This window comes from Prionailurus viverrinus, chromosome B2 (genome assembly GCF_022837055.1).
Source record: "Prionailurus viverrinus isolate Anna chromosome B2, UM_Priviv_1.0, whole genome shotgun sequence".
Taxonomy (NCBI): Eukaryota; Metazoa; Chordata; class Mammalia; order Carnivora; family Felidae; genus Prionailurus; species Prionailurus viverrinus.
This window is the reverse complement of record NC_062565.1, coordinates 70,198,332-70,221,966: the sequence shown is the minus strand read 5'-3', so window position 1 is coordinate 70,221,966 and position 23,635 is coordinate 70,198,332. Positions and strand designations below refer to the sequence as shown.

At 36.1% G+C, this 23,635-nt stretch overlaps 1 protein-coding gene across 1 annotated transcript in view; it reads right to left on the bottom strand.

The window, feature by feature from the left end:
* Positions 1-1,494: 1,494 nt before the first annotated feature.
* The window catches only part of MEI4 (meiotic double-stranded break formation protein 4), a 211,432-nt gene continuing 189,291 nt past the window's right edge, over positions 1,495-23,635 (bottom strand). Inside the window, exon 5 of the mRNA XM_047859427.1 lies at positions 1,495-2,801. Coding sequence (XP_047715383.1) covers positions 2,541-2,801 — 261 coding nt within the window. The 3' untranslated portion in view covers positions 1,495-2,540. The remainder of the gene's footprint in view (positions 2,802-23,635) is intronic.

The window sequence follows — 23,635 nt, the reverse complement described above, 5'->3', positions numbered from 1 at the left end:
TGGCACAATTTGTAATGAGAAGGAAGTGTAGTAGATTAATCAGGAGTGTGGACTGGGAAGATAGAATTCCTGGGGGTGAAACCTAAGTCTTCCACACTTGGTGCTGTAAACTTGGGCAAGTTGCTGAACATTCCTTTGCTGAGTTCCTCATCTCTAAAATGGAGATAATAAGGTTATCACATGGGTTGTTGGGAGAATTAAATGAATAAATACAGGCAAAATGCTTAGCTAAGTGCTGGCTGGCACCTACTGTATCTCTCTACATGAGTGTTATACTATATGAATGTTGGCACTTATTATCATTTTTATCATTTCTTCCATTTTTAGGATTATGTGGTTCTCTTTATTTCCTATCCTATCCTAAAATCAATTTCAGCACTGCCTAATTTCTACTGTCTCCATTATTCTTATCCCCCAAATTTTAATTGTAAAGTGAGACATTAATCAAATCTTAATTGCTACAGTGTTCTTAAATAATTTTAATTCTAGTTTAAATTATTCATTCATTCTCTCTTACACCATCTTACTGAAACAGAGATACAGATGTCTCATTTTGTCTTCTTTTCACCAACATTTTTAGACCTCAATATTGGACAGTTAACACTGTTGGAAACTGAAACCCAGGATAATGATTAGGTATCATATAATTGATTAAAGTTAACTGTTTACATAAAATTAATACCAAATGGAAGTAAAATGTATCTCCATTCTGTACATTAAATGATGATCTCAACATCTTGTCTGTTCCTCTAAAATAAATACATTTTCTAGACTAATTTTCAGACAATGAAGCTTTGAAGACTACTGGAATTAAGAAATCTGTTCTAGTTACAAAAGGCTTCTTAGGAACATTGTGTTAGCTGACTGCAGTGGAAAAGGGCTACTGCTGTTGCTTATGTAATTACCAAACTTTGTCTAATCATTAAGAGTAAGGATGGGGAGATGTCATGGGTAGTGGATTTTGTGTAGTGTCATCAACTATTCAAATCCCAGGAATCAAATATTAGAAAAAATCCTCCTAATTCAAGATATGGGTTACACTTCTTGTGCTCAACTTGTATGTGTGGAGAACAATTTGCCCCAATTCTCCATCCTCCCCTATATCCATGCCCTTTGCCATGTAGCTTTGCAAGTTCTCCCACTCTGGGCAGAGGGTTCTCTGTGCTTGACCATTTGGTGTACTTTGGCTTATGAATGTAGACAGATTAGTGTAACTTTCTCAACCTAGCCCTTTCCTTTCACCAATCTGTCATTGCCACAGAAGACATGAGTTGCTGCCCTGAGTAGCTGCCTCCCTCTTAACCTGGGCCCCAGAGTAGGAACAAATGGAAGAGACCAAAGTCCAATTTATAATAAATAACCTAGCCCAGTGGGGTCTGCAACGCAAGAAGAGCTTTCCAACAGAGCCCAGTTCAGATAAGCCGATCCCCAAATGACTGACCCACAGACACCTGAGAAATAAATATTTATTGTTGTATGCCACTGAGATTTTGTAGTAGTTTGTTTCATAACAATAGGTGAATGGTACATATGTTGAGTTTCAGTATAAAAAAACAGTTTTCTACAAAGCTAGAAATAATTCCAAAAATAACTATGGTAGATGATGATATACTTTTCTCTACATTGTTTTTTTTAAAGACCAGTGGCATTTAAGAATGGTAATTAACTTATGAAACAGTATCACACATAATTAAGAAAGCAAATTTGTATTTGTTGTGCCCTAAATTGCACCATAGGAAAGTGCATAATGTGTACTTGTTAAGCTAGTTGGTTATGATTTTAATAATTGAAATAAAGTTGATGTAACTGGAAAATTCAAGTAAAACTTTCAATAAGTATAAATATACTTTCAGTAAGTATAAAGTATATTTCTGGACAGATGTTAGATTTGTAAACATTTGTAAAATATTAATGACTTAAAAATACATGGTTTAACTACATTTTAATAACAAGAATATTATATACAGTAAACAATGAAAACAACATTTTAGGCAATGAGTTAGTACTTTCAGATGACTTGACAGGTATGTTGATTTTACGATACTGAGGGTCATTAGGTTTATAAATGTAAAAGACTCTTCTACATGACTCCCTCTAAACTGATAGACAATGATGTAAGTGAAACTATGTAAAAAATGTTTAAAAATTTCACTTATAACCACTTAAAGACTGTGTTGATAAAGCAGCAAAACTTTTAAGATCTGTTCCCTTTTAGTATCTATTACATATAAATCTTTTAAAATGTAAATATCACTTATGAGACAGGCAATTAATGTCCAGTATAGAGAATAATAGAGCTAGACTATATTGAGTAATATATTGTAAAATACAGTTACATGGAAATAAGGGCATTCTCAACTGAAACTGGCTGATTTTGGTATAGAAATAGGACTCATAATCTTTTATACACAATTTAAAACTATTGAATTAATGATTATGTTTAGAGATCCATTTAAAATGTTCATTTAAAAAACATTATTGAAAATATTTTAAGCAGAAGATCTTCATACTTCAGTATGCTTCTGACATTTAGTAAATTGCTAAGGAGGTGAGTTATTTTCAACAGTTTCAACTGAGTTCAAGAGAATGCCTAGTCTCCATAAATAAAAGGTAAATAAAGGAAATGCATCAGAGAGTTGGAAAATAGTTTCATCATGCTTTTGAAGAAATTTCTGGATTTCTTGGTCTTCAGGCCCTATACCTGAAGTGTTGCCTTCTTTGGTTTCCTTTTGAAGAAGCTGCTCCAGAACCCAGAACAGGGAGAAGATATTTTCATAGTGTGTCACATAACTGGCTTGCACCTACAAAGAAACAACAAACTCCTTTAAAAAACATATTGGTTGTAGCTCAGCTCAGACAAAGCCAAATAAAGATATTAAATTTTCAGACAAAAAGTAAATACTTGATATATTTAAAACTGTCTTCCTGTCCTTTAACTGGGATAGAGAGAGAGAGAACAAGGGAGGACATTCTTTATTTTTCAAAAACTTTATGATTTTGGTGAATGATTTCTCTTAATGGCTTACAAAGCTCCAAACCCCTTGTCTGTATTACCCCTATAATTCGTTACTCAGGTGAATCTGAGAATATTTGACAATGTCTTGTGTGTTGAATTCAGTGTTGTGATAAAGACTTCCGATGCATGCCACCCTTGCCAATGATAACACAAAGATGCTTATGGGTAGGGTTTAAGAACACATTTCAATGTATAACTCAGTCCTAGAACAGTTATGATCTGTAAGAGACTAGACATGATCTCATTCTACACAAATCAAGGAGGAATAGGATTAGACTGTGTGGAATTGGAGACATGGTCATGAGGAAAAATGTGGATGTGTCTTATAGAAGTTATTACTTGACTCTAGATGGTTGAAAGTGGGATGAGTCAAAGTGAGGCCTAAAAGCACAATGGAAAGCATAACATGAGGGAAGACAGGAATCAGTTTTAAGATATCAACTGGCTTTATCATTTGCTTATTGAGCATGTGTTGGAAACATTCCCCAAATCTACCCACTCTAATAATACATAAAAGAGACATTCTCTTAGAGTTCAGAGGAATGTATTCTTCAACAAGGGGGGGGGGGTCCTTAAACAATTAAATATATACAGATATCTGATACTTTATTGAGGTGCAATTGACATAACATGTTTCAGGCATAAGGTAATGATTTGGTATTTATATACATTGCAAAATGGTAAATCTAGTTAACATCTGTCACTATACATAGTTATCAATTGTTTCCCTTGTGATGAGAACTTTCAAGATCCACTCTCCTAACTACTTTCAAATATGCAATACAGTATTATTAACTACAGTCACCATGCTGTACACTATATTTCTATGACTTAGATTCATTTTATAACTGGAAATTTGTACCTTTTCATTCCATTCACCCATTTCAGCCACCTCCTAACCCCTACCTCAGGCAACTACCACTCTGTTCTGTATACCCATGAGCTTGGTTTTGGTTTTGGTTCAATTTTGTTTTGTTTTTAAATATCCCACATATAACTGCATTATATGCTGTTTACCTTTATTCTGTCTGGCTTCTGTCACCTAGCATACTGCCCTCAAGGTACATACATGGCACAAACGGCAGATTTCATTATTTTTCAATAGCTGAATAACAATCCATTATGTGTGTGCATGTGCATGCATGTGCACGCACACGTGTGTGCACACACTCACACACACATGTATTCTCCCTTCTGATAAAGGCCATAGCATCCCAGGCAATTTGAGGGCAAGAGTGTAAAGCAGTGAGAGTGTCTTGGTACCTTTCCATTGGTTTTGGGACTCTTACTTTGGGCATGTTCAACTTTACTTACAGGTGGACTGGGATCCCCACTGTCATGTTGTTTTGGACTTTGCTCTTACTCTCACCAGGATTTATCTGTCTTGGGTTCTACCTACATCCTAAATGCCTATACTAAATCATTTGATACATTCCTTTAAGATATTGACAGTTATAGAATATTATTTTGAAATGAACTCCTCTCTGTAGGGACAGCATGCACTTACCTAACATGCCTTAGCGGCCTTTCCTCTCAACACGACTAAAAGGGCATGTCTGTCAGGGAGGTCTTTCCTGGAGTTCCCAAATTTCATCACACTGGCAGCTGCCTGTTTTGCTTAATCATGTGCTCAGGCATTTTCTGAATTAGTGTCTAAACTGAATGAAAACTAAAATAAATGCTATTAAGACGACAGTCTACTATATTTTGATGTAATTTTTGTACTCTCAGCATTAAACTGGACTGAGTCACATCAGTGTTGGAAAATACCCAACACAGGTGGAGCTCGCCCACTAGGAAAATACTCAAGTGTTTTGCCTGAAATCCTGCCAAAAGACTGAATGACCCCAGTACAGGATCAAAATGGCTGTGTGTATCTGATAAAATGCTATCAGTCTGTCTTTCTATCCAGGTCTTTTAGAATTAAGGATCCTTGAAAGGAAGCTTTGAGAGTCCCATGACTACTTCTTAATCCCATTTTATATAATAGGAGACATTCCAAAGGGAAAATACCTTCCTGGTAGAAAAAAATCACCAGATATTTTTGCAGAGTATTTTCAGAATTGAAACAATTCTTATATTTATTTTTCTATCCTTGAGCTGGGCTTAAGAAAGCTCAAGTCTCTAAATATTTTTTCTAGTGGTAAAAAATATTAATTTTCTTTATATGCTGCTAAATTTCACTTCAAAATGTAGATTCTGAAGTTAGGCTATAGACACTAAGGGCAGTTTCTTAATTATTGTTTTAGTTGGAATTCAGTCAAGGTTAACCTGTTTTTGTAGAGACTAATTATTCTTGAAGCAGACACTGCTATTTGCTTATCAAATATCCCTTTTACCCTTCCTTTTCATCAACAGAACCCCAGTTTTACTCAGAGTGGCGATGGATCACCTAAAAATGCATATTTTCCCAGTCTCTTTTAAGGCTAATTCTGTTCAAAGAGATGTAAATATAAGTAATAGGGTGGAGCTTCTGGGACAGCTCTTTAATAGAAGGCAAAGTCTGGTAGAAGGCAGCTTTGCTTCCCTCTTCACCATTGTTCCTGCTTGGAAATAGCCATGCAGTGCCTGGAGGCAGAGTGGCCATCTTGTAAGCTTGAGGATGAGGGTCACCCATGGATCAGTAAGAAGGGGCAGATTCTGGAGGCCCGGTGCAGCTCAATACCCCCTCGCAGGATGGTTGTACCTTCCTGCACTATGCTGGGGTCCCCTTCTTCCATTTTGATCTTTTAAAATTGGAACCTTAAGACTTCATTTAGGCAGGAAGGGAGCTCTGAAGGTCTCTTTGCCTTGAGTAGGTCCTGCTTTCTGCTGTCTCTGATACAGAAAGGACAGAGTTGCCTAAGGGGGCAATAACAAAGTCACAGTTCTTGACAGCAGATGATGTAACAAAATGTGCTGTGTATGTGAGGTGTGGCTCACAGTTTGGATGTTTATATTTAATACTGAAAATATGAAAATGTAATAGTTCATTAAATGCAGCATATGATAATTTATGTGTGCTAGTCAAAGGTATGCAGAGGTGGAGTCTCACACTATCAGAAATAAACATGCTGTTACGTACGGAAGGGGCGAAAACACAACACAATGGTTTTCTTATTGCTACAAGCACAAGAGGTGAAGAAAACTGATCATTACAGAGCAGAAAATCAAGTCTAAGAGTACAGGCAAGTAACCAAAATGTTAAATTAAATGTTCATTGAATATAAATATACCATTGGCTCTGTATCCTTCATGCCAGAATTTATTAGACACAATAAGTAAGGTACAACTAAAATTGGTAGTCTCCAACAGACTGAATTAAACATAATACTTTGGAGGAAAAGGTCAGTTGTCACCATGGATAATTAAGTGGGAAACTTATCCTTGAGTTTTAATAACTTAGCCTTTTTTATCTACTAGAAAGCAAAAAAAAAGACAGTAGGTTTCAGTGAAGGAGATGAGGAGAATGAAGTTAACCCTCTATCAACAGTTTACTAAGCAGCTTGCAGCTTCTGAAGAGCAGGAGAATGTACCAGAAGAGCTGACAAATAAGCTGGTGCTTAGCTAGGGGCCCAGCACAATCCTGAGTCTCACCGTGCTAGCCAACAGTGCTTGAGAACAGAGGAGGAGAACCACATGCACAGTATATATAATGTATGTACATATAAAATCAATGCACTCATGATTGCAGTAGAAGCACACATTCACTTAAAACTTTGTCTCCATAAAAACTGTGTTATATGCTTTTCTGTTCCCTACAAGCTAGGTGCCAGACCGTACTGAAAGTGTATAAAGCAAAAAGGCTGATCAGAACAGAGTATAGTTAATTAGGGAAGATTTCCTAGAGATGAATTGTGAGTCAGGGCTCAAAAGGAATGAGGGTGCAGATCGGTGAATCATCTTTTGATCAGATTGCCAGGTAAAGAAGAGTAAAAATGATACAATAGGTATTAATCCAGTTTGCTTTATTCAGATAATGGTGTGACTGTCTGCCTAAAATGTTGAATCCTGGAGACTGGTTTTAAGGGCCTATTTCTAATTTTGGGAGTAATAGATAAAAAGCTCTAAACTATTAAAACTATCATCATTTGAAATCTTGCTTTTTGCCTTGTTTCCCATGGGAAATAGTTCACGTATGCAAGGTTTATACGTAAAGCTACTTAAGGGGGCACTTGGGTGGTTCAGTGGGTTGGGCGTCCCACTTCAGCTCAGGTCATGGTCTCACTGTCAGTGGGTTTGAGCCCCGCATTGGGCTCTGTGCTGCCAGCTCAGAGCCTGAAGCCTGCTTTGGATTCTGTGTCTGACTCTCTCTCTGCTTCTCCTCCACTCATGCTCTGTCTCTCTCTGTCTCTCAAAAAAAAAAAAATGAATAAACGTTAAAAAAAACTTTAAAGCTACTTATGAATTTCATATACACAACAAAAATTATGTCATTATGAGCCTTGTTTAAAAATGATTTTCTCATTAGCCAATTGTACCTGCTTTTCTCAAATATGTTTCTTCAGGTTGAAATTATATAATAAAGTAATAGCAAAATGAACAGACTGAAAAAGAAAATGGCCCACAGTGTACAAGGAATCTGGACGAGAATCACAGAAAGGGGAAGGATGATTTGTATTTGTTTGACAAAAAGATCTAGGCTGACTCCAAACAAGAATAGATATGGCAAAGACCCCTATGGGTTGAGGTCTTTGAGAAAATAGAATCTTATCAAGCAAAACTTTTTTTTTTTTTGATAAAGGAAGACCATCAATTTAAAACATATTCATTGCTTATTAAATTTCAATTCTGCCATTTATGAGCTATGTGAGCTGGGAAAGTTATTTAATCTCACTAAACCTCACTTTCCTCATCTAAAACTTGGAAATAACCAGGGTAACTCCTCCCTGGGGTTGCTGAGAGAATAGATTAAATTACATATTTAAAACACAGCACAGGACACACACGCATACTTACATATTTAAAACAGATTTTCAAATCCGTATTATCTAGTATCTGTTATCATCACCATCATTATTACTATGTTTTTACCCAAAGTGAAAAAGAAACAGTCCCTATCCATAAGGTACTTTGCACCTGGAAGAAGGCTACTGGTATTACTCAAGTACTGTACTGTGATCAATTTTTGGAAGCATTTCAAATTGTTCATCTAGGGCTGTGTAAAGAACCTAAGGATGTGTCTTCATCTGCTTTCCTCTATGAAGAAAGTTGTCCATCGACAATTGTAGCAGAGCATTCCTTTTTTGCATAGAAGGGTGATGCTGAGGAACCAAAATGGGTGATAATTATTTTAAAGCCTTTCTGATATAGAAAGGCCCTGAGGAAGGTGTAAGTATGGGTTAAATGGAGTCTTATGGGATATGAACAACTGGAAAAACGTCCATCAGCCCAATCCCTTACCTCTATCTAGTTCCCTAACAAGACATAATATTTAAGCACCCAGCTTGATGGTCTTTTTGAAAATGTTATATTCTCCAATTATCTGACTAGTGTGAAATAGATCAACTTGTTCAAGTCTATCCTAGAGGCAAGTTGGTAAAAATGAGTTTCTGATTCCTAATAATTTTCCCTTCTAGTGAATAACCCAATAACATCATAGATTAAATCCGAGGTACTAAAAATTTTTATATTTGCACTTTTCGCTGGGGAAATATCCTGTGATTTGACTCTGATTTATCACTTTCTTGGCCATCAGAATAAGTATATTGATGGATATGATTAGATAGATTCCACATAGATTTTATTTCTCAGATTTCTTCACATAAAGAATACAGAATTCTTGGGATGCCTGGGTGGCTCAGTCGGTAAGTGTCTGACTTCAGCTCAGGTCATGATCTCGAGGTTCCTGAGTTCGACCCTACATCGGGCTCTGTGCTGACAGCTCAGAGCCTGGAGCCTGCTTCAGATTCTGGGTCTCCCTCTCTCTCTGCTCCTCCGCCACTCACACTCTGTCTCTCTCTCAAAAATAAACATTTTTAAAAAAATTAAAAAAAAAAGAATATGGAATCCCTGATACATGGAGATGGCATTTTTCTGTCCTAACAGATTTCCTGAATCAACTTTAAATACTTTTACATTGAATCCTCACTGCTTTCTCAGGCTCTTTCCCTTAATTATGGGGTCATCAATCCCACTCATAGGAAAGTTGTCACCATTTTATGCCATAATATTAAACTTAATCTAAGGCTGGAAATCTCTTTCAAGTACATTTGAGAGGCAAATAGATCATTTACTATTTGGACTTCTATCACAGTAGTTTCTGACAAAGCAGAACAAACCAGACAATTTGGTTATTAATAGAAGAGTCTATTAAGTGAAAGAGCAGGGTTCAGAGACTGGGATAAAAGCAGCTAAATTCTTTAAGGACTAATTCAGCTGGGAGTACTTAGCACTTTACAATTTTGTTTCTGCTTGCTTTGCACTCCTCCCTCTCTTCTGTCAGTCCTATTGCAGTTGTTGCATTCTCTCAAGTGCCATACCCTATAATAAGTGCTGCGGATACAGAGATGAATAAGACAAGATGCCTACCTCTATAGAAATTCCTAGTATCCCTCTAGGGAGACAAAGAAGTAAATAAATAATGCCAATGCAGAGTGCATGCTGTAAGGGATATTAAAAAAAAAACACTCTAAAGACAACTGAATCACATGGTATGAGATGACGCTGAATGTCAGGAAATGAGTTTAGTCATGATGATGTTCTAGGCTCACTTCCTCCTAAGAGGATGGCAGGATTCTTTCGGAGAGATGACTTGAAAGTTATTATCAGCATAGGTAAAACACCTGTTTGGCTACTACCACAGGGGCCTCTGTTTTTGGCTGGTGAATATGTATTGAAGCCAGGGAGAGGCAGAAAGCTTAAAGGGGTGTGGGAAAAAGATGTCATTAATCTCTGCAGAATCCCTATACTTCAGCCTTCTCTAAGGCAGTGGAACCAGACTAGACTAACTGGTATGTGCAGTCAAGTGCCAAATCAGTTCTCTATGTTAACAAAATCTTAAACAGTGTATTTGGTTCCTTGAGGTCTACTGTCAAATGTTTTATACTTAGCTTCATGAAGGAAGGCACAGATAAAGAAGCACAAAAGTAGTATTCTTGGGAGACAATGCACTGTTTCACCAAGATAAGCCATTCCCATCATGTAATTAAGATAGAGCTTGAGAAAAAGAAACCAAAATTGGTGAAGTGTCCGATATATATTAAAAACGGATGGCCATTACTGATTTAAAACAAATGTCCAAATTGCCAGCGGGGGTAAAATCAACAAGAAACGTTCTTCTTTAGGAGTCTAAATAAAGATTATCCAAGACAGCATCAAAACCTACCCAACTAGGCAGAAGGCAGGGGGAGCCAGATTTGTTGGAGTAGCATCAATGACTGCCTAGCCAGGACAAACAAAGCCAGAGGCAAAAATAGTTTCCTAGAGGCTGCTTATCTAAGCTTTGTTACATTAGCCAAAGCTAATGTGTGCGTGTGTGTGTGTGCGTGTGTGTGTGCGCGTGTGTGTATTTAAGAGCACTGGATCCAAAGCCCAAGACCAATGACAACAAGAAGATGGGCTCATCATGACCAGATCCTTTGCAATAATTTTGTTTGTAAACTGAAAGCCAAATCTGATTGGCCTCAGGTGATCTAATTATCTACCAAAGGCCAACTGAACAGGGTTGGAATCACAGAAATTAAAAGTCAACACATTCATCCCTTTTTCCTTCCTATTTTCAATATGTACCACCACTAATTCACTGAAGCATTTATCAGAACTTGATATCGAAGGTTAAGTGGAACTGCACAACACACAGAAAAGTTTGGAAACACAATGGAGGAAAAACTATTCTTAAGAACACTTTATTTTTTTTTTTAATTTTTTTTTCAACGTTTATTTATTTTTGGGACAGAGAGAGACAGAGCATGAACGGGGGAGGGGCAGAGAGAGAGGGAGACACAGAATCGGAAACAGGTTCCAGGCTCTGAGCCATCAGCCCAGAGCCAGACGCGGGGCTCGAACTCCCGGACCGCAAGATTGTGACCTGGCTGAAGTCGGACGCTTGACCGACTGCGCCACCCAGGCGCCCCCTTAAGAACACTTTATATCGTTGAAGTGGAGCCGGGGCCTAGAGCAAAGTAATACATTCTTGTTCTTTTCTTTTCCTTACTTTTCTTTTTTTTCTTTCTTTCTTTCTTTCTTTCTTTCTTTCTTTCTTTCTTTCAATCAACCAACTCCTTTTTTTAAAATAAGGCTTTTTGAGATATATTGACCTACATAAAAATTTACTCCTTTTAAGTATGCTTATGAATGTGATAAATTACTTGTAAGAACAGAGAAATGTCATAATAGAAATAATCTCTGAATAAAGAAACAGCAGTCATGCTACAACCATGTGATATTGTTTAATAACATTTTAAATGTTACCTTATATCTAGTTGATTTTTATTAATATATATTCATTTACTGTTATTTTCTCTACTACATGAAATACTTCTCCACACTCAACTGTAATTTTGTTATCTGATGATACTCTAGAGAAATTTTTGAAAAGAAAAGATCCACATGTAATGCAGAACGCTTAGAAGAAGGAACTAGATTTCAAACTATGAGATAGCTTTTCCGGTTTGACTATTTTCATAATCTGCGTGGTGAGATGCTGCTGGGGAAATTTATCTGTCATAAAAATGCTAGGTGACCCTATAAGAAGCCTTCTTATGTTAGGAGCATGTGAGAGTCACTATCTAATGACAGATGGGGTGTGTGTGTGAAGTACAGAACCAGAGAACTTAGGCTTCCAATGGCTCTCTTGTTCAAATAACTTTTCCTCAGTAACTACTGCCAACCACAATATGGATGGAATTTACAAAAAATGACAGGAAATATGGCTTCATATCCTTTGGGCATCACAATTCAAGGTGGAGTTAAATACATAAACAATCACAATATAATGTGATATAGAATATAAGAGTGTTAGGTCCACAGCATTATCATAGTGGCATTGATGTTAAGTAGATTACAGTAAAAAACAAGGTGAAGAATGCACTCGGCAAATAATCTTAATGGAGAATTCTAAATGCTACTGCTTGGAAAATTAAATAGCAATGGCTTGCAAGGGAAATGAAATACACGATGGGAAATTCACATAGTTACTTAAATGCAGTGGAAATAAAATAAGTAGTAGAATAATTTACTATGCATATAATATGCAGGTGTGTAAAGTGTTTCTTGTCTTTTTCAGATACATATTACAAAATTAAAATCAAATATTCTGGGGAGATACTTGCCTTTAGAAGACGTATCAATTAGCATACTTAACCAACAATGTAGGGACTTAGATACATGCTTTATAAGCAATTATTTTCAGAAAAAAATAATGTTCCCAATAAGTTGACTGGCATTGGTTAATTTCAAAGACATGTTTAAAATAAACATTGACTACATTTTAAATGTAATTATATTTTTTAGTTTGAATCTGAAATTCCAATAAATTTTACCTTTTTTAGGAACTATGCTGCTAACATTAGAAGAGTGATAAATTCTTTATTCAAATTCAAATGGATCTGATATAACACTGACATTAAAGCTTTAAGATGATATATTTACTAATACAACAAAACCCTCCAAATATTTAAAGAAAGGGGCTTCAGAAAGAAAAAAAATGAGTATTTTATTCAAAAGCTTTTTAGTACTCTAATTCACAATGTCTCATAAATAAGGGAATACACAGGTTCTCATAAAATGCTCCACTTTTTGGGAATAAAGCCCCACTTATCAGGATGTCTAATTTCCAAACAACAAAAATCCTGGAATTTGCAGTCCCTGAGCCAGTGAAACAGCTACCAAGAAACTATTCCTGGTAGACTGTGCATGTGACTCTGCAGGAGGGTCACGGGCTCCTCACTTGGATCTTCTCAACTCATACCATGAGCTAATTCTCAAGGTTACAAGGGCAGAGCAGGAAATGCTGCCAGAGGAAATTCAAAAATTTAAAAAGTATCTTGTTCATGTGGGAAAATTTTCTTATGCAGAATACTTAATTTTTCTAATGATCTTAGATGATATGATGTACCATCAAATAACATTATCTATTTTAGCCTAACTTTAATATGTTTCTGGGATTACCCAGAGAAAATTACTATAAAAGTTACTCTTCTCAAGTATACTAGAAAGTTTATTGGTATTATCTTTTTAAAGACACAGTTTTAAGAAAACTCATTTAGAGACAAAGAGTACCCAAAGTATATATACAACTATTTTAGGAAAATGTGTGTATATACATACACACATGCATAAATATATTTATATGTGTATACAATTGCATATAATTAATATGAACATGATTACATACTTTAATGATCCATGAGAGTATATATTATATCTTGGCAACAATACCATTTTATGTACATAGTTTTGAAGCAATTATGGGAAAACCTGTATAGGCTCTCATAAAAAAAAAGAACTTTGGCTTAAAGGTACATTATTTTTCATAAAAGCGTAGTAAAACAATTTGGTAAGCATGTATTATAAAATGAAGAATTTGGTCTTTGTACCTCATTCCTGGAAGACATCCTATAAATCCTCACAATTTCATTACTGATAGGTGTGTTTTTGTTTTTTATAGTGGGCCTACAGCTCACACTTGAGATTACGCTAACAAGAAGGGGCTATCACCTGAAACACCAACCATGTATTTAGAGAATTGGGGCATGAAGCCAGCCTGGCCTTTGCGGAGGGGAGTGGATGGAGACTGAATTCAGTCATGTGTCCAGTGAGCCAATCATTCATTATATAATGACTCCCCAGTAAAAACTCTGGAAAATGATACTAGGTGGATCTTCCTTATTGGTGAACACACTGATATACCAAAAGGGTGCTGCACCTGTATTCCATGAAAAGAGAGCACATAAGCTCTGTGTTCAGGATTCTCCTAGACCTTGTGCTATGTGTCTCTACAATTGACCTGATTTGTATCCTTTGTAATTAAAATGAAATTTCCTGAGTTTTGTGAGTTATTCTAGTAAATTATTGAATCTTAAGGAGGTAGTAGGAATTCATCCACATTTGTAGCAAGTTGGTCAGAAGTACAGATAGCCTGGAGGCCCATGAACTTGGGGCTGGCATCTGAAGTTGGGGCAGTCTTGATGGGGACTATACCTCTAACCCATGGGGTTTACAGTAATTCCAGGTAATTAGCACCAGACTTGAACTGAATTGGGATACACTAGTTTGTCTTGAAGTTAAGCCACATTATGTGAAGGTATGCATAAGATCTAAGGAGGTCACAAAAATATAAACATAAATTTCACAGGATTTCCCCCTCATATTTCACACTTTTATAAATTGAGGTATAACTGGCATATAACATTATATTTGTTTCAGGTGTACAATGTAATATGATTTTTATATATATGTGAAAAATCACAATAAGTCTAGTTAACATCCATCCTTATATAGTTACAGCAAATTTTTTTCTTTGATGAGAACTTCTAAGATTTGCTCTCTTAGCAATAGTCAAATATGCAATATTGTATTTATTATAAACTTTAGCCAACATGCTATCCATTACATCCCCAGGACTCATCTATTTTACAACTAGAAGTTTATACTTTGGACCCGCTTTTCCCATTTTACCAACTCACCACCTCAATTTGTTCTCTGTATCTGTGAGATTTTGTTCTTTAAATTCCACATGTAAGTGAGATCATATGGTATTTGTCTTTCTTTGGCTCAGTTACTTCACTTACCATAATGTCTTCAAGGTCTATCCAGGTTACTGCAAATGGCAAGATTTTTTTAATGGCTAAATAGTATTTCTGTGTGTGTGTGTGTGTGTGTGTGTGTGTGTGTGTGTGCGCACGCGCATGCGTGCATGCCTGTCTATATATCTCACATCTTCTTCCTCTTCTTTATCCGTTTATCCATCAATGAACACTTAGGTTGTTTCCATACCTTGGCTATTGTATATAATTCTGCAGTGAACATGAAGCTGCATATACCTTTTCAAATTCATGTTTTCATTTTCTCTAGATAAATACCCAGAAGCGGAATTGCTGGGTCATATGGTAGTTCTACAGTTTACGTTTACGCCAAGAGTGCACTAAGCATTCCCTTTTCTCTACATTCTCGGTAACACTTGTTATTTTTGTCTTTTTGGCAATAGCCATTCTGACACGTGTGAAGAGACATCCCATTAAGATTTTATTTTGCATTTCCCTGATAATTAGTGATGTTGAGCATCTTTTCATTTACCTATAGGCTATGTGTATGTCTTCTTTGAAAAACATCTATTCAGATACTCTATCCATTTTTACTTGGACTATTTGCGTGTTTTTTTTTCCTATTGAGTTGTCCGAGTTCTTTGTATATTTTGGACCTTAATCCCTTATCAGGTATATTTTTTGTGAATATTTTACCCCATTCACTAGATTGTCTTTTCATTTTATTGATGGTTTCCTTTACTGTGCAGAGGCTTTTTAGTTTTATGTAGTCCCATTTGTTTATTTTTGCTTTTGTTGCTTTTGTTTGAGGTGTCAGATTCAAAAAATCATTCCCAAGGCTGTGTCAGGGAGCTTACTACATAATTCTTCTTCTAAGAGTTATATGGTTCAGGTCTGATGTTCAAGTTTTTAATTCACTTTGAATTAATTTTTGTGTACGGTGTAAGATAGTGGTCCAGTTTCATTCTTCTGCATGTGGCTGTCCAGTTTTTCCAAAGCACTTAAGAGACTCTTCTTTCCCAATTGTATATTCTTGGCTTCTTTGTCACAAATTATATAACAAATATATCCATGCACATATTCATGGATTTATTTCTGGACACCCTATTCTGTTCCATTCATCTAGTATCTATTTTATGCCAATACCATACTGTTTCGATTACTATAGCTTTGTAATATGGTTTGAAATCAGGGAGCATGATACCTCCAGCTTTGTTTGTATTTCTAAAGATTGCTTTGTTTATTTGAGGTTTTTTGTTGTTCCATACAAAATTCAGAATTATTTGCTCTAGTCCTGTGAAAAATGCCATTGGAATTTTGATAGGAATTACACTGAATCTGTAGATTGTTTTGGGTAGTATGGACATTTTGAAAATACGAATTCTTCTAATCCATGAGCATGGAGTATTCTATTTGTGCCATCTGCAATTTCCTTCATCAGTGTCTTAGAGTTTTAAATGTATAGGTCTTTCCCCTCATTTAAATTTATCCTAGGTATTTTATTCTTTTTGCTGCAATTGTAAATGGGATTGTTATCTAAATTTCTCTAATAGTTCATGTTAGTGTATAGAAATGCAACAGATTTCTGCATATTAATTTTGCATCTTGCAACACTACCTAATTCATTTATTATTCTAACAGTTTTGGTTTCTGTTTGTTTTTGGTGGAGTCGTTAGTGTTTTCTGTATATGGTATCATGTGACCTGCAAATAGTGACACTTTTAGCTTCTTTATTTCCAATTCGAATGCTTTTATTTTTTTCTTGTCTAACTGCTCTGGCTAGAACTTCCTGTATTATGTTAAATAAAAATAGCAAGAATGGGCATCATTGTTTTCAGGGAAAAGCTTTTAGCTTTTCACCACTGAGTAGGATGTTTGCTGTGGATTTGTTATATATGGCCCTTATTATGTTGAGGTATGTTTTCTTTATATTCACAGTGTTGAGAGGTTTTTTTTTTCCCTAAATGGATGGTGAATTTTGTCATCTACTAAAATGATCATAAAATTTTTACCCTTCATTTGATTAATGTGATATATCACATTGATTTATAGATGCTGAACCACCCTTGCATGCCTGGAATAAATCCCACTTGATCCTAGTGTATGATCTTGTTAATATGTTATTGAATTCAGTTTGCCAATATATTTATTGAGAACTTCTGTATCTAATTTTCTAAGGGATATGGGCCTCTAATTTGTGGCATGTGGTATCCTTGTCTGGTTTTAGCCTTGTAAGGTGAGTCTGGAAGAGCAACAATATGGATGGAGTTAGAGAATATATTGCTAAGTGAAGTAAATCAGAGAAAGACAAATACCATATGATTTCACTCATGTGGAATGAAAGAAACAAAACAAATGAACAAAGGGAAAAAAGAGAGACAAACCAAGGAACAGACTCTTAACTATAGAGAACAAACTAATGGTTACCAGAGAGAGGTAGAACGGGGGATGGGTGAAATAGGGGATAGGGACTAAAGAGTACACTTACCACAATGAGCACTGTGTATAGAACTGTTGAATCACTATATTGTTTAAAAAAAAGAAAAAAAGGGGTGCCTGAGTGGCTCAGTCAGTTAAGCGGCCGACTTCGGCTCAGGTCATGATCTCGCGGTCCATGAGTTCGAGCCCCACATCAGGCTCTGTGCTGACAGCTCAGAGCCTGGAGCCTGCTTCTGTTTCTATGTCTCCCTCTCTCTCTGCCCCTCCCCCATTCGCATTCTGTCTCTCTCTGCCTTTCAAAAATGAATAAATGTTAAAAAAATTTTTTAAAGAAAAAAAGAGAAGAAAAGAAAGAAAAGAAAAAACAAAAAGAAAAAATGAGTCTGGAAGAGTTCCCTCCTCTTCTATTTTTTTGGAAGAGTCTGAGAAGGATTAGTATTAATCATTCTTTGAAATTTTGTAGTACTCACCACTGAAGCTGTCTGGTCCTGGACTTTTGCTTGTTCGGAGGTTTTTTTTTTTTTTTAATTTTTTTTTCAACATTTATTTATTTTTGGGACAGAGAGAGACAGAGCATGAACGGGGGAGGGGCAGAGAGAGAGGGAGACACAGAATCGGAAACAGGCTCCAGGCTCTGAGCCATCAGCCCAGAGCCTGACGCGGGGCTCGAACTCACGGGCCGCGAGATCGTGACCTGGCTGAAGTCGGACGCTTAACCGACTGCGCCACCCAGGCGCCCCTTGTTCGGAGGTTTTGATTACTGATTCAATCCTCTTACTAATAATTAGTCTTTTCAGATTTTCTATTTCTTTGTGATTCAGTCTTAGAAGACTGTATATTTTTAGAAATTTATCTATTTCTTTTAGGTGGTCCAATTTGTTGCTGTGTAATTGTTCATAGTAGTCTCTTATTATCCTTTGTATATCTGTAGTATCAGTTGTAACTTTCTTTCATTTCTGATGTTATTTATTTGAACTCTCTCTTTTTTCTTGGTGAGCCTAGCTAAAGGTGTGTTAATCTGTTTATCTTTTCGAAGAACCAGGTTTAATTTTCATTCATCTTTTCTATTATTTTATTTTGTCTTAATTTCATTTATTTTCTGTCTGATCTTTATTATTTCCTTAATTTTACTAATTTTGGGCTTCATTTGTTATTCTTTTTCTAGCACTTTTAGTTGTAAAGTTAGATTGTTAATGTGAGATTCTTTTTTTAACATTTATTTTTTTATTTAATTTCACCCTGTTTATTTATTTAAATCATCAATAATTATGACAATTATTTTGTCCTACATTGGCCCTCAGAACTACAAAAACTAAAGACAACTAGAACAACAGCAATGTTTTGCCTCAAAATATTTTTTTTAAGTCAGGACCATCTTTATTAAGATAAATTTTTTTAACTTTACTTTTTATTTTTTAAAATTTATATTCAAATTAGTTAGCATATAGTGAAGCAATGATTTCAGGAGTAGATTCCTTAATCCCCTTTACCCATTTAGCCCATCCCCCTTCCTACAACCCCTCCAGTAACCCTCAGTTTGTTCTCCATATTTATGAGTCTCTTCTGCTTTGTCCCCCTCCCTGTTTTTATATTATTTTTGTTTCCCTTCCCTTATGTTCATCTGTTTTGTCTCTGAAAGTCCTCATAAGAGTGAAGTCATATGATTTTTGTCTTTCTCTAATTTCACTTAGCATAATACCCTCCAGTTCCATCCACATAGTTGCAAATGGCAAGATTTCATTCTTTTTGATTGTTGAGTAATACTCCATTGTATACATATATACCACATTTCTTTATCCATTCATCCATCGACGGACATTTGGGCTCTTTCCATACTTTGGCTATTGTTGATAGTGCTGCTATAAACATGGGGGTACATGTGCCTAGTAGTGCAATTGCTGGGTGGTAGGGTAGTTCTGTTTTTAGTTTTTTGGGGAAACTCCATACTGTTTTCCAGAGTGGCTGCATCAGCTTGCATTCCCACCAACAATGCAAAAGAGATCCTCTTTCTCTGCATCCTCACCAACATCTGTTGTTGCCTGAATTGTTAATGTTAGCCATTCTGACAGGTGTGAGGTGGTATCTCATTGTGGTTTTGATTTGTATTTTCCTGATGATAAGTGATGTTGAGCATTTTTTCCTGTGTTGGCTGGCCATGTGGATGTCTTCTTTGGAGAAGTGTCTATTCATGTCTTTTGCCTATTTCTTCACTAGATTATTTGTTTTATGTCTGTTAGGTTTGATAAGTTCTTTGTAGATTTTGGATAATAACCCTTTATCTGATATGTCATTTACAAATATCTTCTCCCATTCAGTCAGTTGCCTTTTAGTTTTGCTGATTGCTTCCTTTGCTGTGCAGAAGTTTTTATTTTGACAAAGTCCCCAGTAGTTCATTTTTGCTTTTGTTTCCCTTCCCTCCAGAGACGTGTTGAGTAAGAAGGTGCTGCAGGAAAAATCAAAGAGGTTTTTGCCTGCTTTCTCCTCGAGGATTTTGATGGCTTCCTGTCTTACATTTAGGTCTTTCATCCATTTTTAGTTTATTTTTGTGTATGGTGTAAGAAAGTGGTCCAGGTTCATTTTTCTGCATGTCACTATCCAGTTTTCTCAGCACCATTTGCTGAAGAGACTGTCTTTATTCCATTGGATATTCTTTCCTGCTTTGTCAAAGATGAGTTGGCCATACATTTGTGGGACCAATTCTGGGTTCTCTATTCTATTCTAGTGGTCTATGTGTTTGTTTTTGTGCCAATACCATACTGTCTTGATGATTACAGCTTTGTAGTAGAGGCTAAAGTCTGGGATTTAATGTCTCCCACTTTGGTTTTCTTTTTCAAGATTGCTCTGGATATTTGGGGTCTTTTGTGGTTCCATACAAATTTTAGGATTGTTTGTTCTAGCTTTGAGAAGAATGTTGGTACAATTTTGATTGGGATTGCATTGAATGTGTAGATTGCTTTGGATAGTATTGACATTTTAATATTTATTCTTCCAATCCATGAGTATGGAATGTTTTTTCCATTTCTTTGTGTCTTCTTCAATTTCCTTCATAAGCTTTCTATATTTTTCAGCACACAGGTCTTTTACATCCTTGGTTAGGTTTATTCCTAGGTATTTTATGGTTCTTGGTGCAATTATAAATGGGATCAGTTTCTTGATTTCTCTTTTTCTTCATTATTGGTGTATAAAAATGCAACCAATTTCTGTACATTGATTTTGTACCCTGCATCTTTGCTGAATTCATGTTTCAGTTATAGCAGTATTTTGGTGAAGTCTTTCAGGTTTTCCATGTAGAGTATCATGTCATCTGTGAAAAGTGAATGTTTGACTTCTTTGACAATTTTGATGCCTTTTATTTCATTTTGTTGTCTGAGTGCTCAGGCTAGGACTTCCAACACTATGTTTTGGTTTTTTTTTTTAAATTTTTTTTTTCAACGTTTTTTGTTTATTTTTTGGGACAGAGAGAGACAGAGCATGAACGGGGAAGGGGCAGAGAGAGAGGGAGACACAGAATCGGAAACAGGCTCCAGGCTCCGAGCCATCAGCCCAGAGCCTGACGCGGGGCTCGAACTCACGGACCGCGAGATCGTGACCTGACTGAAGTCGGACGCTTAACCGACTGCGCCACCCAGGCGCCCCCCAACACTATGTTAAACAACAGTGGTGAAAGTGGACATCCCTGTCATGTTCCTGATCTCAGGGTGAAAGCTCTCCATTTTTCCCAATTGAGAATGATATTAGCTGTGGGCTCATCATATATGGCTTTTATGATGTTTAGGTATGTTCCTTCTACGCTGACTTTCTGGAAGGTTTTATTAAGAAAGGATGCTGTATTTTGCCAAATGCTTTTTTGCATTTATTGACAGGATCATATGGTTCTTATCCTTTCTTTTGTTAATGTGATGTATCACATTAATTGATCTGCAAATAGCGAACCAGCCCTGCAGCCCAGGAATGAATCTCACTTGATCATGGTGAATAATTCTTTTTATATGCCGTTGAGTTTAATTTGCTAATATCTTGTTGAGAATTTCTGCATTGATGTTCATCAGGGATCTTGCCCTGTAATTCTCCTTTTTTGTAGGGTGTCTATCTGGTTTGGGAATCAAGGTAATGTTGGCTTCATAGAATAAGTCCAGAATTTTTCCTTATGTTTCTATTTTTTTGAGCAGCTTGAGAAGGATAGGTATTTACCCTGCTTTAAATGTCTGGTAGAATTCCCCTGGGAAGTCATCTGGCCCAGGACTCATTTGTTGGGGGATTTTTGAATACTGATTCAATTTTTTCACTAGTTACGGGTCTGTTCATATTTTCTATTTCTTCCCATTTGAGTTTTGGTAGTGTATGGATGTCTAGGAATTTGTCCATTTCTTCCAGGTTGTCCAGTTTGTTGGCATATAATTTTTCACAGTATTGTCTGATAATTGCTCATGTTTCTGAGGGATTGGTTGTGATAAATCCATCTTCATTCATGATTTTATCTATTTGGGTCAGTTCTCTTTTCTTTTTGAGAAGTCTGGCTAAGGGTTTATCAATTTCATTTTTTCAAAAAAAAATTTTCCCAGATTGGGGAAATTAAAAAAAAAAAAACAGCTCTTAGTTTTATTGATCTGTTCTACTGGTTTTTGGGGTTTTTTTGATTCTATATTATTTCTGCTCTGATCTTTATTATTTCTCTTCTTCTGATGGCTTTGGGGTTCTTTTCTTGTTCTGTTTCTAGTTCCTTTAGGTGTGCTGTTAGATTTTGTATTTGGGATTTTTCTTATTTCTTGAGATAGGCCAGGATTGCAATGTATTTTTCTCTTAGGACTACCTTTGCTGCATCCCGAAGTGTTTGGACTGTCATGTTTTCATTTTCATTTGTTTCCCTATATTTTTAAATTTCTTCTCTAAATGCCTGGTTGACCCACTCGTTCTTTAGTAGGGTGTTCTTTAACCTCCATACATTTGGAGGTTTTCTAAACTTTTTCCTGTGGTTGATTTCAAGTTTCATAGCACTGTGATCTGAAAGTGTGCATGGTATGATCTCAATTCTTTTATGTTTATTGAGGGGTATTTTGTGTCCCAGTATGTGATCTATCTTTGAGAATGTTCCATGTGCACTTGAGAAGAATGTGTATTCTGCTTTAGGATGAAAAGTTCTAAATATATCTGTCAAGTCCTTCTGGTCCAGTGTATCATTCAGGGCTACTGTTTCTTAATTAATTTTCTGTCTAGATGATCCGTCCACTGCTATAAGTGGAGTATTAAAGTCCCCTGCAATTATTACATTCTTACCAATAAAAGATTGCTTACATTTGTAATTAATTGTTTTACATATTTGGGTGCCTCTGTATTCGGTGCATAGATATTTATAATTGTTACCTCTTATTCATGGATAGACCCTGTGATTATGATACAATGTTCTTTTTCACCTCTTGTTACAGCCTTTAGTTTAAAGTCTAGTTTGTCTGATATAAGTATGGCTACTCCATCTTTCTTTTGACTTCCAGTAGCATGATAGATGGTTCTCCATCCCCTCACTTTCACTCTGAAGGTGTCCACAGGTCTAAAATGAGTCTCTTGTAGACAGCAAATAGATGGGGCTTGTTTTTTTTTTATCCATTCTGATACCCTATCTTTTGATTGGAGCATTTGGTCCATTTATATTCAGTGTTATTATTGAAAGATAGGGATTTAGAATCATTGTGTTATCTCTAGGTTTCATGCTTGTAGTGATGTCTCTTGTCCTTTGTGTTTTTGTAACATTCCACTCACAGAGTCCCCCTTAGGATCTCTTGTAGGGCTGATTTAGTGGTGATGAATTCCTTCAGTTTTTGTTTGTCTGGGAAAACCTTTATCTCTCCTTTTATTCTGAATGACAGGCTTGCTGGATAAAGAAGTCATGGCTGCATATTTTTCCTATTCAGCACATTGAAAATTTCCTGCCACTCCTTTATGGCCTGCCAAGTTTCAGTAGATTGGTCTGCTACTACCCTTATGTGTCTACCCTTGTAGGTTAAGCCCTGTTTGCTGCTCTCAGAATTCTCTCTTTATTTTTGTATTTTGCCACTTTCACTATGATATGTCATGCAGAAAACTGATTCAAGTTACATCTGAAGGGAGTTCTCTGTGCCTCCTGGATTTTGATGTCTGTTTCTTTTCCCAGATTGGGGAAATTCTCAGCTATTGTTTGTTGAAGTACACCTTCTGCCCCTTTCTCTCTCTCTTCTTCTTCTTCTGGAACTCTCTAATTCTCCCCTTGTGGTGTAGAATTTTTTATCTCTTTTTTTCTCAGCTTCCTCTTTTTCCATAATTTTATCTTCTATTTAACCTATTCTCCCCTCTGCCTCTTCATTTCTCACTGTCATTGCCTCTAGTTTATTTTGCACCTCATTTATAACATTTTTTAATTCATCCTATTTTTTAGTTCCTTGATCTCTGCAGCAATAGATTCTCTGCTGTCTTCTATGCTTTTTCAAGCCCAGTGATTAATGTTATGATTATTATCCTAAATTCT